The sequence below is a fragment of the Neofelis nebulosa genome, chromosome 10 (assembly GCF_028018385.1).
Source record: "Neofelis nebulosa isolate mNeoNeb1 chromosome 10, mNeoNeb1.pri, whole genome shotgun sequence".
In the NCBI taxonomy this organism is placed as follows: Eukaryota; Metazoa; Chordata; class Mammalia; order Carnivora; family Felidae; genus Neofelis; species Neofelis nebulosa.
This window is the reverse complement of record NC_080791.1, coordinates 70,993,874-71,009,616: the sequence shown is the minus strand read 5'-3', so window position 1 is coordinate 71,009,616 and position 15,743 is coordinate 70,993,874. Positions and strand designations below refer to the sequence as shown.

The window sequence follows — 15,743 nt, the reverse complement described above, 5'->3', positions numbered from 1 at the left end:
GATTATTTAGCTTACTTATTGACTAATCAAAGAAAGAAACTCTATTTATAAACAAGGACTTACAACAGTCTTTTATTTCCAACATACATGCTACTACAGACAAAAAATGTTAAACATGATGCTGAAGTCACTTGCTTTATGAGACATTCTGAGATCTTTATGATGCTCTCTTACTCAGGCTAATAAAAATTTTTAAAACCTCCGGTTTCTAAACATTTGTTATTTAAGGGCTAGAGATAATGGCCAGGGCATAGGAAGTAACAGGAAAAAAGCAATCTGGAGAATAAAATTTCATGAAAACAGTATGGAGATTTAGGAATTTAATAGATTAACAAACTAAGCTTCTCAATATAGATGCATTTCAAATCTTATCCAGAAAGATTACATTTCATTTGTAGCCCAGACTACAACTCTTCCCCTTCTCTTTTTCCTTCCATGAAGCCCCTTATAAGATGATGGCAAGAAAAATTATGGAAAATGAAAAGACATCAAAAACTGAGGAATGTCTCATTTAACATAATTCTCTTTTTATCCTCCAGTTAGAACCATTATTTTCATTATCAACACTATGCTTTCAGTGTCTTAATATCTTACACCATGGATTTCTTAAATTGTTTTTGTATTTTAGTGCCTTTATCTATTTAAATGGTCATTCTCTACTTTTGCTAAAATAATCTTAAAGTACAAGAAAAAAAATAAGCCATATTTAGACTAGACAGCAAATAAAACCACAAAGATATTAAAGAGATACAAAATTTCATTCATTGTCTTCATCAGTGGAAACTAGGAATAATGTCCTGGCCTGTCAAAGTCCAAAATGCTCTTTTTTTTTTTTTTCCTTAAGTTCATTTATTTGAGAGAGAAAGAGTGAGCGAGCGAGCTGGGGAGGGGCAGAGAGGAGACAGAGAATCCCAAGCAGACTCCATACTGTCAATACAGAGCCCACCCACTGTGGGGCTCAAACTCACAAACTGCGAGATCATGACCTGAGCTGAAACCAAGAGTCAGTCCCTTAACCGACTGAGCCACCCAGGCACCCCTAAAACGATCTTGATCATAATTTATCTCACTCAAAATATTTGCCATCACATGAATTTCACATAATAACTTTAATACACACTAGTGAATTATAAATATACCTCATTTTTATGCTGTTTATATATTTAATTAAATTGAGGTTTAGAATCACCCCCACTAGAACTTTTAAAAAGACAGTTAAATGTATGGGTAAAGATATATTTAAATACTCAAATTTCTTTTTAATTAAAAACATTTTTAATGTTTATTTTTATTTTTGAGAGAGACAGAGACAGAGACAGAGTGTGAGTGGAGGGGGGCGGGGGGGAGGCAGAGAGAGAGGAAGACAGAATCCAAAGCAGGCTCCAGTCTCTGAGCTGTCAGCACAGAGCCCAACATGGGGCTTGAACTCACAAATCGCAAGATCACGACCTGAGCCAAAGTTGGACGCGTGACTGACTGAGCCATCTGGGTGCGCCTAAATATTCAAATTTCTAATAAGATTTTAGTTATAAATATCAGCCAATAATTTGAATTAGTTTATGTATAGTATATGCATTCCGGATTTCCTATAGAATTATAAATGTATATATATAAAATAGCAAAAATAGCAAAAGACATCCTTTTAAACTCAGTAATTACTTAGAATTGATACATTAGGATCTTAATATATTGATGTTTCTTTGTTGTTTGGTTAAACGTGAAAGTAGTAGTGTGAAAAATAAAATGGCTGGCAAGGACAATTAAACGTAACTATTACATTGGGGCGCCTGGGTGGCTCAGTTGGTTAAGCGTCCGACTTCAGCTCAGGTCACGATCTCACGGTCTGTGAGTTCGAGCCCCGCTTTGGGCTCTGGGCTGATGGCTGAGAGCCTGGAGCCTGTTTCCGATTCTGTGTCTCCCTCTCTCTCTCTGCCCCTCCCCCGTTCATGCTCTGTCTCTCTCTGTCTCAAAAATAAACGTTAAAAAAAAAAATTTTTTTTTAAATAAATGTAACTATTACAGATTCCACTTGTTTACTTTCTTTCAGAAAATGGTGATTCTTTTAATTTGCTGATTAATCTAAAAGGAGGCCTCAGCAAAAGACAACCAGACTGGAAAAAACTCTGACAGTTTTTTTCCCCCCTTTTTGTAACATAAGTGCCTGGATTAAGCTTTGATCTCCAAAGCATCCATTTCAAAGAGGCATCTACTATAAAAATGGCTATCTCAAAGAAATACCCTGTCAGCCACCTGTCTAGATAAAAAGCCAGGCCACTTCTAGAAATCTTGATTTCAATAACTGATCATCTGGGCTGCTGGTTTTCTCTCTACCCATGCTTTAAGTTCCTGCTTTTATGTTTTAAATTCACCAATAAAGAGTGAGCCAGTGAAACCGCCAACCTTGACCCCAATAAAAAGCAGAACCCCAGGTGTATCCACTTGCATGCTTGTGCACATGCTCTCTCCCCCTGTGACCTTGCTATGTGGTCCCAGCTATGCTGTGTAATTTTTAATTCTTATAATAAACCTTTATTTTTTCAAAGTTGGGTGGTGGTTATTGCTAAAGGGCATCTTGCAGTCATAATAACCACAAAGGCTGGTCCAGCCACAGCACTGGTTATTGACAGGCTGAGACCAACACACAACAAAGAGGTAAAACTATCTCTACTTATAAGTGACATGAAGCTATATATAGAAAAATCCTAAGAAATCCACTAAAAAGCTATTAGAATTAATAAAGATGATCAAGGTTGCAAGATCTAAAAAATCATTTTATGCAAAAAGATCAACTGTATTTACATATGATAGCAATGAATAATCAAAAACTAAGCCCAAGAAAACCATTCTATTTACACTAGCATCAAAAAGAATAAAATACTTAGGAATAAACTTAACAAAAGTACAAAACTAGTATTCTGGAAACTAAAAAATACTGTTAAAATAAATAGAAGACTTAAATAAGTGGAAAAAATACCCATGCTCATGGACCAGAAGACTTAGTATTGTTAAAGTGGCAATACTCCCCCAAAATGATCTACAGATTCCACACGATCCCTATCAAAATCCTAGCTATTATTTATAGAAATTCACAAGCTGAATTTAAATTCATATGGAAATACAAGAGATCCAGAATAGCCAAAACAATCTTGAACAAGAAGAACAAAGTTGGAGTACTTAAACTTACAATTTCAAAGCTTACTAACAAAGCTCTAGCAATGAAGATAACGTAGTACCGGCATAAGGACATACAAATCAATAAAATAAAACTGAGAATCCAGAAATAAACCCTCATATTTATGGCCAACTGATTTTGTAGAAGGGTGTCAAGACCTTGTTGAGAGTTATCTATGTGCCATGTATGATGCTAGATTCTTTCATACATGTCGTTTCATTTAATGCTCATAATTTTTTAAGGTAGAAACTCATTTAATAACATTTAAGGGCTGACTATGTGGAGAATATATAAAGAACTCTTTTCAACAAATGGTTCTGGGACAACTGGATATCCATGTGCAGAAGAATGTTAGATCTCTTCCTTTATCCATCCCCCCAAATTAGTTCCAATGGGTCATAGACCTAAACTTAATGGCTGTAACTAAGAAACTCTTATAAGAAAACGTAGGGTAAATCTTCATGATCTTAGGTGAGGCAAAACCCTTCTTAGACATGATACCAGAAGCATGAGCAACTAAAGAAAAATTAGATAAATTAAACATCAAAATTAAAACTTTTTGTACTTCAATAGACAGTATCAAGAAAGTAAAAAGACAACTCACAGAATGGCAGAAAATAGGGGCAAATCAATCTGATAAGGGACTTATATTCAAAATATACAAAGAACTCTTACAGCTCAGTAATAAAAAGACAAATGACCAAATTTAAAAATGGATGACATGAATAGACATTTCTTCACAGAAGATATACACATGGTAAGGCATTCAACATTAGTAGCCATTAAGTAAATGCAGTGAAAACCACAATGAAATACCACTTCAGAGTCACTAGAACGGCTATCAAAAAGATAATAACTGGGGTGCCTGGGTGGTTCAGTCGGTTGAACATCCGGTTTCGGCTCAGGTCATGATCTCAAGGTTTGTGAGTTCGAGCCCCACATCAGGCTCTGTGCTGATAGCTTGGAGCCTGGAGCCTGTTTTGGATTCTGTGTCTCCCTCTCTGCTCCTCCCCTCCTTGTGCTCTCTCTCAAAAATAAATAAACAGGGGCGCCTGGGTGGCTCAGTCGGTTGAGTGTCCAACTTCGGCTCAGGTCATGATCTCACAGTCCGTGAGTTCGAGCCCCACGTCGGGCTCTGTGCTGACAGCTCAGAGCCTGGAGCCTGTTTCAGATTCTGTGTCTCCATCTCTCTCTGAACCTCCCCCATTCATGCTCTCTCTCTCTGTCTCAAAAATCAATAAAGGTTAAAAAAAATTTTTTTAATAAATAAATAAACATAAAAAAAACTTTTTAAAAAAGATAATAACAAGTGACAAAAAAAAGGAATCTTCATACATTGTTGATGAGAATATAAATAGTGTAGCCCCCTTAGAAAACAGTTTGGCGGATGCTCAAACTGTTAACCACAGAATCACCTTATGACCCAGCAATTCCACAGCTAGGTGTATGCCCAAGAGAAATGAAAACATATATCCACACAAAAACTGGTACATGAATACTCATAGCAGTATTCATAACAGCCCCAAAGTAGAAAGAACCCAAATGTCCATCAACATTGGGTGGTAGGAGAATGAGAAAGAGAAAGAAAAAACTTGTTTATTATGTAAAATAAATACATGGCAATGAGGAAAAACACATGTGGCTATTATAGACTTCACTTCTGTGACTGGTCACATAGCTATAGTTCAGAGTTATCATTTTCTTATTCCACTACCCATTCCATTTTCCCTTTGTCCTCAGCTAGCATCTCTACTGATCATGGTTCTTTGCCTAGTGGAGTGACCTATATTTTCAAGGCTCTGCACTACTGTGATCCTATGATACTGGATTAGTAGTTTTTCATTATCTTTTGTCATTGGACATAGGAGTACCAAAAAGGCCAAAAAAATCCCCTAGGTTACTGATATACGTCCTCTCACATACAGTAGGAACCTTATCTCCTCTTGATAATAAGGATCAGACAAAATCAATCACCCAACCTGGTACAGAATCTTTATAAGTTAGGTTGACTTATTCAAAAGATGATCATATCTGGAATAACTGTGGCAACTGGAATCACCACCTGATGAAATTTAGAATAATCTACCATCATTTCCCAAGATCCATTCATCTTGTGTAAAAGTCAAAATACCAAGATGAATGGCAACGGGATGGAAATCACAAATTCTGCACCTATCAAGTATTTCATAATGGCACTAATTTCTGGATGCAATCCATCCAGTAATACGGTGTTGCTTTGGTTCACTACTTTGTTAGAATGAGGCAATTTCAGGGGATTCCATTTGACCCTTTTTACCATGATGGTGCTCTCTGCAAAGACTGAGGAATTAATGGAGGGGTTCTGCCCAGTTGCTCAGTATGTTTATTTGAACTATGCATTCAGATGGGTGGGTTCAGAGAACTGATACTTATGAGGTGGGCCCAGACCGAAAGTCCTTTTATCCCCTAAATTCCATAAGCCCCTATGGTGATTGGTGGACCAGTGTGACATTTTTTTACTCCAGGAATTAGTGCTGCAATGTTCTCATTACCTTGGCAAAAGGGGACAACTTCTGACACTCAGTTAGGTGTGGGGAAGATGATCACATGATCAACCCCTCTCAACATCCTGTTACTGTAAGCCTTTGAGTCCCTTCCTCAGAGAGAGACGTGAAGAGGCTATAGTGCTGTCCCTTCTTCAGAGACATGAGCCATGGAATGGCAAGTGGCTTCTAGACACTGGAGGAAGCAAGGAAAGAGACTCTAGGAAGAACACAATCTTGCTGACACTCTGGGTTGGCCCAGCTGGATCTATTTTGGACTTCTGACCTCCAGAACTGTAACATAGTAAATCTGTGCTGTTTTAAGCCACTAAGTCTGTAGCATTACAGCAGCAATAGGAAACAGCAACAATACAGACTTTTGTGCCTGGAAGTGGTATATTGTTGTAACAAAACCTAAAAATGCGAAAGTAGCTTTGGAATTGGACGATGGAGAGAGGCTGGAAGAATTTTGAGCACATTTTGAAACCAATAAAAGCTATTAATCAACATATTCAAGAAGCTCACTGAACCCCAAGCAGAATGACTACAAAGAAAATCACCTGAGTACATAATAGTCAAAAATGCTAAAAACCAACAGCAAAGAGAAAACGGACATATTAATTTTCAGGAGAGATAAGACTGAGGGCCAATTTGTCAATAGAAACTATAGAAATCAGAAATGGATGGAATGGTATCTTCAAATGTGCTAAGATATGAAAATATTCTTCTAAGAAAATCAATACATCCACAAACACAAAAGCTAAAGAAGATGACTATTAGAAAGAACAAAGAGCACTAAAAGAGAGTAAATATGGAATGGCAGAAAAATAATGGCAGTACTTTGGACTCAACTACCAAAGACTATAAAGCAATGGCCAAATCTATGACATTTACACTGATTAGTATGGAAATAGTTCTCAGGCATTTGTAACTAAGCCAATTCTGTCCTGGTATGTATATGTGTGTGTGTGTGTGTGTGTGTGTGTGTGTGTGTGTGTGTGTGTATCTCACTGGAGTAACTCTCCCCTCTTTTACAAGCTAGAGTAGAGAACCATGTTATAATTCATTACATTTGTATAATTAATTATATTTATGATGAGGAGCAGAATTAGCTTTTTTGGAGGGCAAAACTTAAATGTTATGAAAGGTTTTTAATATCATCATTTAAATGTTTATATGAAGCTTTTAAGTATGTCTGCTTTCATTGTGAATGTTACACATTTTAAACTTACATGATATGCCTAAAACAAACAAAAGAATTGAAAGAAAAGTGCAAAGAAATGGATTATCATAATATGTGGGATAGCAAGCACCAGGATGGGTCACAGGAAAGAAACATGGTAGATCCAACAGTATCGGACCTTAACCTAGCTCTTAAGGTGAGTCAGGTTTCCTAATTTGCATGTATTATGCATCAAAATTTACATAGTCCTTTTTATGTACCAAAGGTTACTTTTTGAAAATTTTAAAAGAACAGAGGTAATGAAATGAGATTGCTTGATTTATTATTTCTAGACAAATAATTAAAAGGAAGATTTCTAGAAGGAAGTACCTGTTTCGTTTCCTGTTGCATGATCATTGTGGATCTGCTGTAAACCAGGAATTGGCCGGGTTGTCAGATACCAAACTGCATGCAGGACGTCTGTGGCATGTATACGATTGTGATCTAAAGTCACCAAAATATTTTATAAAAATGATCATTCTGTTGAGTTTAACATAGGACATTTTAAAAACATACAATAATTTTCTATTTTACTATATCCTCATAAGTAAAATGTATGGCTTAGAATAATTTCCCACAATTTTTTTTTTTTTTTTTTTTTTTTAAGTAGGCTCACTCTCCAACAGGGGGCTTGAACTCACGACCCTGAGATCAAGAATTGCATGCTTGGGGCGCCTGGGTGGCTCAGTCAGTCGGTTGAGTGTCCGACTTCAGCACAGGTCATGATCTCACAGTTCATGGGTTTGAGCCCCATGTCAGTCTCTGTGCTGACAGCTCAGAGCGTGGAGCCTGCTTTGGATTCTGCTCCTTCTCTCTCTGCCTCTCCCTCACTCGTGCACTGTCGCACTCTGTCTCTCAAAAATAAATACATGTAAAAAAAAAAAAAAAAAGTTGCATGCTCTACTGACTGAGCCAGCCAGGCACCCTTGTTTTCATCCTATGTTTTCAAGTCTCTTGATGTGTTAAAAAGTTCTCTTTTAAAAACTTTCACATATACTATGAAAACATAGTAAGACAGTCAAAGAGAAGGCAAGTAACAAGGGCCAATTGAAAGGCATTGGAAAATTTACTTACAGTTGGTATTTTGTAGCTTTAAAAATCTTATGTAGATAGTGTCTGGATTATGGACACCCATGTTTGCACACAAAAGTTTTGGCACACAGATAACAGTTACAAATTCTGGATACTTGAACTCCTCACCCCCCACTCCTCCAACACATGTACATCAAAAAAAAAAAAAAAAAAAAAAAAAAAAAAAGATGAGCTATATATAACTATACCTCTCAGGCCTACTATAAGGATTAAGTGTTAAATGGTATATATGAAAACATCCAGAACAGTGTCTGAGACATAGTACATAATCAAGAAAACATTGGTTCACTGAAATATCACTATCTGAAAGGGCAAGGCCTGCAACTGAAAGCCAGTTTTGTAATTTCTAGTTTTATGATCTTGGGAATGATTCTTCTCAGTTTTTACTTCTCACCTGTGAAGGTAGAGAATACAACCTTTCCAGCAAAGACTAAATGATATAATCTTCATGAAAAATTCATAAATCATTGAATAATGGATATTCAATAAAAGTTCAACATTTCAACAAATATTTAATGAGTACCATGTAGAATCAGCAGGTGATACTACTAACATTCAGCCTACTGCTAGGACATGATGTCAATCTGCAAGGAGCTTAATTATTAATACAGCCAACACCTTTTATTGACCATTTACTATGTGCCAGGAATTCTGAAACACACTTTACACGGCTTATCTTATCATTAACTATGGGGTAGGAACTATTGTTATTTCCATTTACAAATTTGGGAACTAAAGTTTAGAAAAGTTAGATCCAGAGACACTTTTTTTTTTTTAATGTTTCTTTATTTTTGAGAGAGAGAGAGAGAGAGAGTGCGCGCGCGCAAGTGGGGGAGGGACAGAGAGACGAGAACGGAGGATCAGAAGCAGGTTGCGCGCTGATAGCTAGCCTGATGTGGGGCCTGCACTAATAAACCATGAGGTCATGACCTGAGCCGAAGCTGGACACTCAGCTGACTGAGCCACCCAGTGCCCCAGAGACTCTTTTCTTAACTAATGTATCCTAATGGGAGCTGATAGTGAAGACTCTACTGCCTCTTTCTTTCCATTCCCCTTCCTCTGAAGTTCATTTTAAAGTATCACTTTATTCTATTTATAAAATTCACTTTTTGAAATGCATATTTTGTAAGTGGAAATTATGGTACATAGAAGCCACATTATCATCCCAATTAATGAGTTATGCCAATTTAAGAAAAATCTGCTCTCTGTTTATAGTAGTGATTTCCCAAAATGTGTCCATATGAAGGAAAATTGTAGAATGTATCAACATATAAACCGTATCTTTTCCTAATATAAAATTCAAATTATATTTTACCATAAATCAAAGAGCCATTAGAAATTATTCCATAAGTCAGGACACAGTTAAAAATAGAAATTTTATGGATAAATTTTAAATATTTTAAAGTCAAGATTTTTCTGAAACTCTTGACTTACTTAATTACCAAATATTTTAAAAGATAAGGAACTCAGATGAATAATTATTAACACAGAAAGTTGTATACCAGGTAATAATTAAGGGAAAAATCCATTATAAATATGTCTGTATTATAATTAACTTTATGAAAAATAAGAAAAAATTCTTGAAGAATATATACCAAAATGTTAACAGTAGTTAACTCTAGGTAGTAGCATACAGATTACTTTTTAAATCCCTATTTAAAATATTTTCAAATATGTAATTTAAAAAGTGTTTAAGAGAGCATCTGAAGGGAAAAATAATAGTTGCAAAACCAGCATTATTTGAATTTAAATAACGAGATACGTTAATACTTACAAGGAATGTCTCGGTAGCCATTTTCTAATGCACGAAAATAGTTCATGAACTGTAGAGCGGGAATTTTAAATATTTCCAATAAACCAGTGTCTTGAAATAAGGTATACATAACCTAAATGTCAATTAAAATAAAATTCACTGTAAAAATCAGGATTTCTATTTGCAGTTGAGTAGAATATGTTTTTGTGATTTGCATTTGGGGATGTTACCATGTATATGTCTTTAAGTTAATAATTTATTTAAAACTTTCCTACAATAAATTCTTCTCAAAACATTAAAAAGGAAGACATAACCCTGAAGCCCTTGAAAACCAAAGAAAACTATCACATGTCTCAGCTTTAAAATTTTTCTATTCTTCCCTTTAGTTTTTTTATTTACAATTTATTAAAGGGCACATGAATTCTATTCTACTCTAGTCCTTAACAGAAGTCCAAACAATATATTTATTACATTTTTGTCCCTAAAGACTTCAATGAGGTGAAACTGTATGCCCACCACATAAATTATCCTTATGTTTGTACATTTCATAAATACGATACCTGGAAGATAATGAGAGTGATATTTTGGGAAGGTTAATCTGATGCTGTTGTATGAACCCCTCAGGGAGAACCTTGAGTCTGGATGGTAACAGGGAACTATTTTTCCATGGCTCTAGCATGAAACGAACCATTTGGCCTTTGGTAAAGTACGGGGAGGCAGGTGACAGAAATGAAGCCTAAGTTTCAGTGGTTAGAACTAGCTCACATTTTATGTCCTCTTCAACCTCAGGCTTCAGTATAAAGTAAATCTTTATTCTGTAGTAAAATTAAACCCCATTAATACAGGCCAAAAAACTACTTTTCATTTATTCAATTAAAATTTATTTTAATATTTTAAATTTATATTTAAATTTAATATTTTCATTTATTCAAATAAAATTATACATTATATATAATTATTTTTATATATGGGTTTATACACACACACACACACACACACACACACACACACACATATGTATATATATCTTCTCAAATTTTTTACTGAAAATTTCATTTGTGAGAAAAATAATTAAGTGAACAATGTTGAAGTTGTGCCTAAACCAACATTATACATTTTTAGAGTTCGTGTTTTATAAAGATCCAAGGAAAAATTAATTTATGATAAAAAAGTAGAGATTTTAAACAAACCTGACTAAGGATCCTTCCTGATTTCTCTCCCATTTTTTCAACAACTTCAAATATTTGAAAATTCCAGTTGCTCATCTTCTCTATTAAGGAATCATAATCTTCTATTAAAATCAGGTCCAGTGATGCTTCCTGTTCAATCTGTACATATAGGGGGGAAAAACACAAACCAACTCAACCTCACCTTTTAAAAAATATTGTTAAATCCACATCCAAATGAGAACACTTAAAACTGAACATTAAAAAATGGCCAATATTATTTTCTACAGAAGTTATTCTTAAACATAATCTGTACTTCCTACTTCTTCTCTTTGTAAAATGCTATCAGAAAAATGTAAAAATGTCTTCTAGGCATAAGAAGACTTATTAATCTTCACAGTACTTTTACAAATAAAAATACTGTATTTCCAAAACACTATACAAATCTAAAGTCCATTATTTTTTTTAGAAGTTATACATATCAAAGAATAATAGAGACTCCTATCCTTATACTGGCATTTATTACTAGTTTAACTAGTAAGGAATGGATGGTTTTTTCCCCCTAAAAATCTTAAATTTTGAACTTAAAAACAAAAACAAAAAACTGCTATTATAAGCAGATTGTTTTTTAATGCTTTATGCACAAGTTCCCCACACTTTAACATACACAATTTAAGAAAATATCAGTATAGAAAGTAATATATCTACTGTATCATTAAGTAAAATGTGTTCATTTTAAAATGAACGCACTTTGTTGTTCTCAGATGATGAGTTCAGAAGCACAGCTGACCCTTAAACAACACGAGTTTGAACTACCTTGTGCAGTTCAAACAACCTTGTGCAGGTCCACTGCACAAGGATTTTTCACAGGACAGCGCTATAAATACAGTCTGTACTCACGGTACTGTTGGTACAGTAAATACAGCATTTCCTCTTATGATTTTTAATACCATTTCCTTTACTCTAGCTTTACTGTAAGAATACAGGATACAATACATGCAACATACAAAATACGCGTGAACTGACATATATGTGTTTATGCGATCAGTGAGACTTCTGATCAACTGCAGATTATTAGTAGTTAAGTTCTGGAGGAGTCAAAAGTTATATGTGAATTTTTGACTGTGTGTGGGAGGGTCAGCACTCCTAATACCAGCACTATTCGAGGGTCAACTGTAACTATTATTTTTAACCTAAAGTATTCTTTAATATGGTATGACTTTTCAGCAAAAAAAAAAATAAAAATAAAAGTACTATTATATCAAAAATCTTGTTCTGAGCAAAAATAATGACACTAGTACTAAACCAATATTATATTTCACCTTAACATAATCATATGGAAAGTTTATCTTTTACATTTGGTTGCTGTTCATTCTGTGCCTCTTCTGTTAGGTGAGTATCACCTTCCAAAAATAATTTTCTGCACTCTGTGTTCTCTGTTTCCACTTCATGTTGCACTTCTGTGAGGCTGAATGATTGTTTTGAGGAAACGGTGTTGTCTTCATCACCTTTCAAGAAATACATATAGTAATAAGAAGAATAAAACTTGCACTATATGCATAGTTTTATAAGGAAAATTATTTCTAAAAAATCTTCACATAAAGTGAACCATACTGGCATTCAGTTTAAATTAATGGCACCATTAAGTTGTATCTTGCTGGATTATTTGGCCCAGGTACCTTGTGGTCTGACAACACAGACATTTCACCTGATATATCTATTCATGGATGAAAGAAATGGGTGGGGATATTCTTTATCAAAGTGAGAAACAGGAAAATTCCGTCTTTAGCAATTTGACGTATGCAATTTCCAACATGTGAAATTGTTTGAATTTTAGCTATGAAAACCCTAAACTCATAATTATAAATGAATGAAATCAAGGCACATCTAAAAAGGAAAACATAGTATCATTTATTGTGAATTATTTCTACCAATGTGATTAATAATATTTTTTTCCCCAAGTCTCATGGAAAAGAGAAGCAGCACTGGTAGATAAATAGTATTCATTCACATGTAAAAAAAAAAAATCATATTCATTCTATTTGTAATCTTAGAAACAGGAAACTTCCCCCAAACCCATCAACAATAGAAGAAATAAATGGTAGTATATTCACACAACTGAACAATATGTAGCGAAGAGAATGAACCACAGCCATATGCAACAATATGGATGATTCTTAAAAATGTGTGGAATGAAGGAAGCCAGACACAAAGTACATACTCTGTGATTCTGTTTATAAAAAGCTCAAAAACACATGAAAGACAAGAAAAATGTTATCTTTAGATGGTATACCTGGGAGGGGCCTGAGGGGAAATTCTGAGGTGCTGGTACTATTTCGTTCATTGGTTTATTAATCGGGGTGATAATACAGGTATATGTTAAGTGTATGAATATTAATTCAGTTATAAAGTTACGATGTGATTACTTTTCAATATGTAGGGTTTTTTCCTAAGTAAAAGGGTTTTTAAGAGTACTTATTGGAACTGAGTTTCAGAAGAACTAGAACTTGATAATGGCAAGCTTTTTCCCCTGTAAAATATGGGTAACAATATCTATCTTACTGGAAGTTACATATAATAAATGGTCAATAAACGTTAGTGATACTCTGAACTTAATACACTGAATATACTAAAAAATCATTAACTAATGGTGACCAGGAAATATTATTCTTTGGAAAATATTACTTTTTCCCCATGAAAAACATTTAAGAAATAAAATTTAGAATATTCAACTATTCTTGGTAGGTCAAGGCAGTACTACTATAATAATATTCTAAAATTACCGTCCATCTAAAAATTGTTGACATCTAAGGTACATTACCTACTTACATTTTAATGACCCAAACTCCTAGTAACTATATCTTACACAGAACAGTAACAAAAACAGTTGAAATAAATGTAGTAAGTTCTTTTCCAAAGATGTCTACAACACTCTCTCTTATACCCCTTGCACTCTTCTCAAATGTATTCCTGTAGCTCTTCCATCAAGAGAGAGCATTTATTTCCTAATCCCCTGGAATCTGGACAGGCCGCATGACTGCTCTGATGAACAGAAAATGGCATTAACTAACACTTTAGGTGTGTTTTGGGTTGAGCCATTAACTTGATTGGCAGCTCCTCCTCTCTTCGAATCCAGCAAACATGTTGGAAGAAGCCCATACAGGGGTCATATTTAGATGGACTAGTCAATAGTCAACAGACATGTGAGTAATCCAATCCCATCTTGGAAATTTAGCCCAATCATTCCCTCAGATGACTGTCACCCTTACCAATACCTGACTGCAATCACATGAGAGTCCTCAAGTGAGAATGTCCCAGCTGAGACCAGTCAATCCAAACAACTGTATATATATATAGTATAATAACATACTATAAAATCCACCCATCACAAATGTATAATTCAACAATTTTAGTAAATTTACAGAGTTGTGCAACCTTTATGACAATCTGGCTTTAGAACATTATCATCACCCCCAGGAAGTACCCTCCTGCTTATTTATAGTTGATCCTTATTTTCATTCTAGGCAATCACTCCTCTGATTATTGTCTCTATAAATTCACCTTTTCTAGAATTTTATGTAAATAGAATCATACAATATGTAATCCTTTGAGCCTGGCTTCTCTCATTTAAAATGATGTTTTGGGGGCGCCTGGGTGGCGCAGTCGGTTAAGCGGCCGACTTCAGCCAGGTCACGATCTCGCGGTCCGTGAGTTCGAGCCCCGCGTCGGGCTCTGTGCTGACAGCTCGGAGCCTGGAGCCTGTTTCCGATTCTGTGTCTCCCTCTCTCTCTGCCCCTCCCCCGTTCATGCTCTGTCTCTCTCTGTCCCAAAAATAAATTAAAAACGTTGAAAAAAAAAATTTAAAATGTTTTGATTTTATATGTGTAGTGGTATGTTATCAGAAATTTGTTCCTTTAATTGCTAAGATTACATTGAATGGATATACCACATGATATGTATCCATTCATAACTTGATGGATGTCTGGGTCATTTCAACATTTGCAGCATCATCAGTGATATCATGACACTCCCAGTCTTGTCTTTGAGTGCTCATACGTTTACTCATGGATAAATTCTTAGACATGGTATTACTGGGTGACATGGTAAATTTATGTGTAACTTTTAAAGAAACTGTCAAAATGTTTTCCAGAGTGGTATACCATTTTATATTCCATCAGCAATGCACAAAGGTTCCAATTTCTCTGCATCCTTGCTAACAATTGCTATTGTCTTTTTGTTGTTGTTGTTGTAATTTTTTTAAACGTTTATTTATTACTGGGAGACAGAGAGAGACAGAGTGTGAGCAGGGAAGGGGCAGAGAGAGAAGAGACACAGAATCGAAAGCAGGCTCCAGGTTCTGAGCTATCAGCACAGAGCCCAACGTGGGACTTGAACCCACAAACTGCGAGATCATGAGCCAAAGTCGGATGCTTAACCAACTGAGCCACGCAGGCGCCCTTGAATTGTACACTTTAAAAGGGTGAAGTTTATAGTACATAAGGGGATCAGTATGAGCCTATAATCCCTAAGGGGGCCTATCTATTGCTGATTTACTTTTATTCTTAGGGTGCAGTACTGCAGAATTTTCCAAGTTATCCCTACCATGGTAGGCCTCCACCTCCAGTATCTAGCTCTCTAGTCCCATGGAGGTACCAAAAGGACTGCTCATTCTGTTAGTCACTGGACCCTCTGGAAGGAGCAAATACCTTTTTCAAAGCCCCATACTCTAGGCTTATTTCCTGAATTTCTATCCTCCTCCAGATCTTGTACTGGTAATTGTGAGGAGCTTGTTAGTTTTCAATTGCTTTAAGCACAT

General features: G+C 35.3%; 1 protein-coding gene across 1 annotated transcript in view; it reads right to left on the bottom strand.

Moving 5' to 3' along the window:
• Positions 1 to 15,743, bottom strand: part of PDE3B (phosphodiesterase 3B) — a 175,904-nt gene that overhangs the window by 18,515 nt on the left and 141,646 nt on the right. The window contains exons 8-11 of the mRNA XM_058688323.1: positions 12,284 to 12,435; positions 10,952 to 11,089; positions 9,783 to 9,894; positions 7,247 to 7,360 (exon numbers count right to left, since the gene is read on the bottom strand). Of these exons, the coding sequence (XP_058544306.1) occupies positions 7,247 to 7,360; positions 9,783 to 9,894; positions 10,952 to 11,089; positions 12,284 to 12,435 (516 nt within the window). The remainder of the gene's footprint in view (positions 1 to 7,246; positions 7,361 to 9,782; positions 9,895 to 10,951; positions 11,090 to 12,283; positions 12,436 to 15,743) is intronic.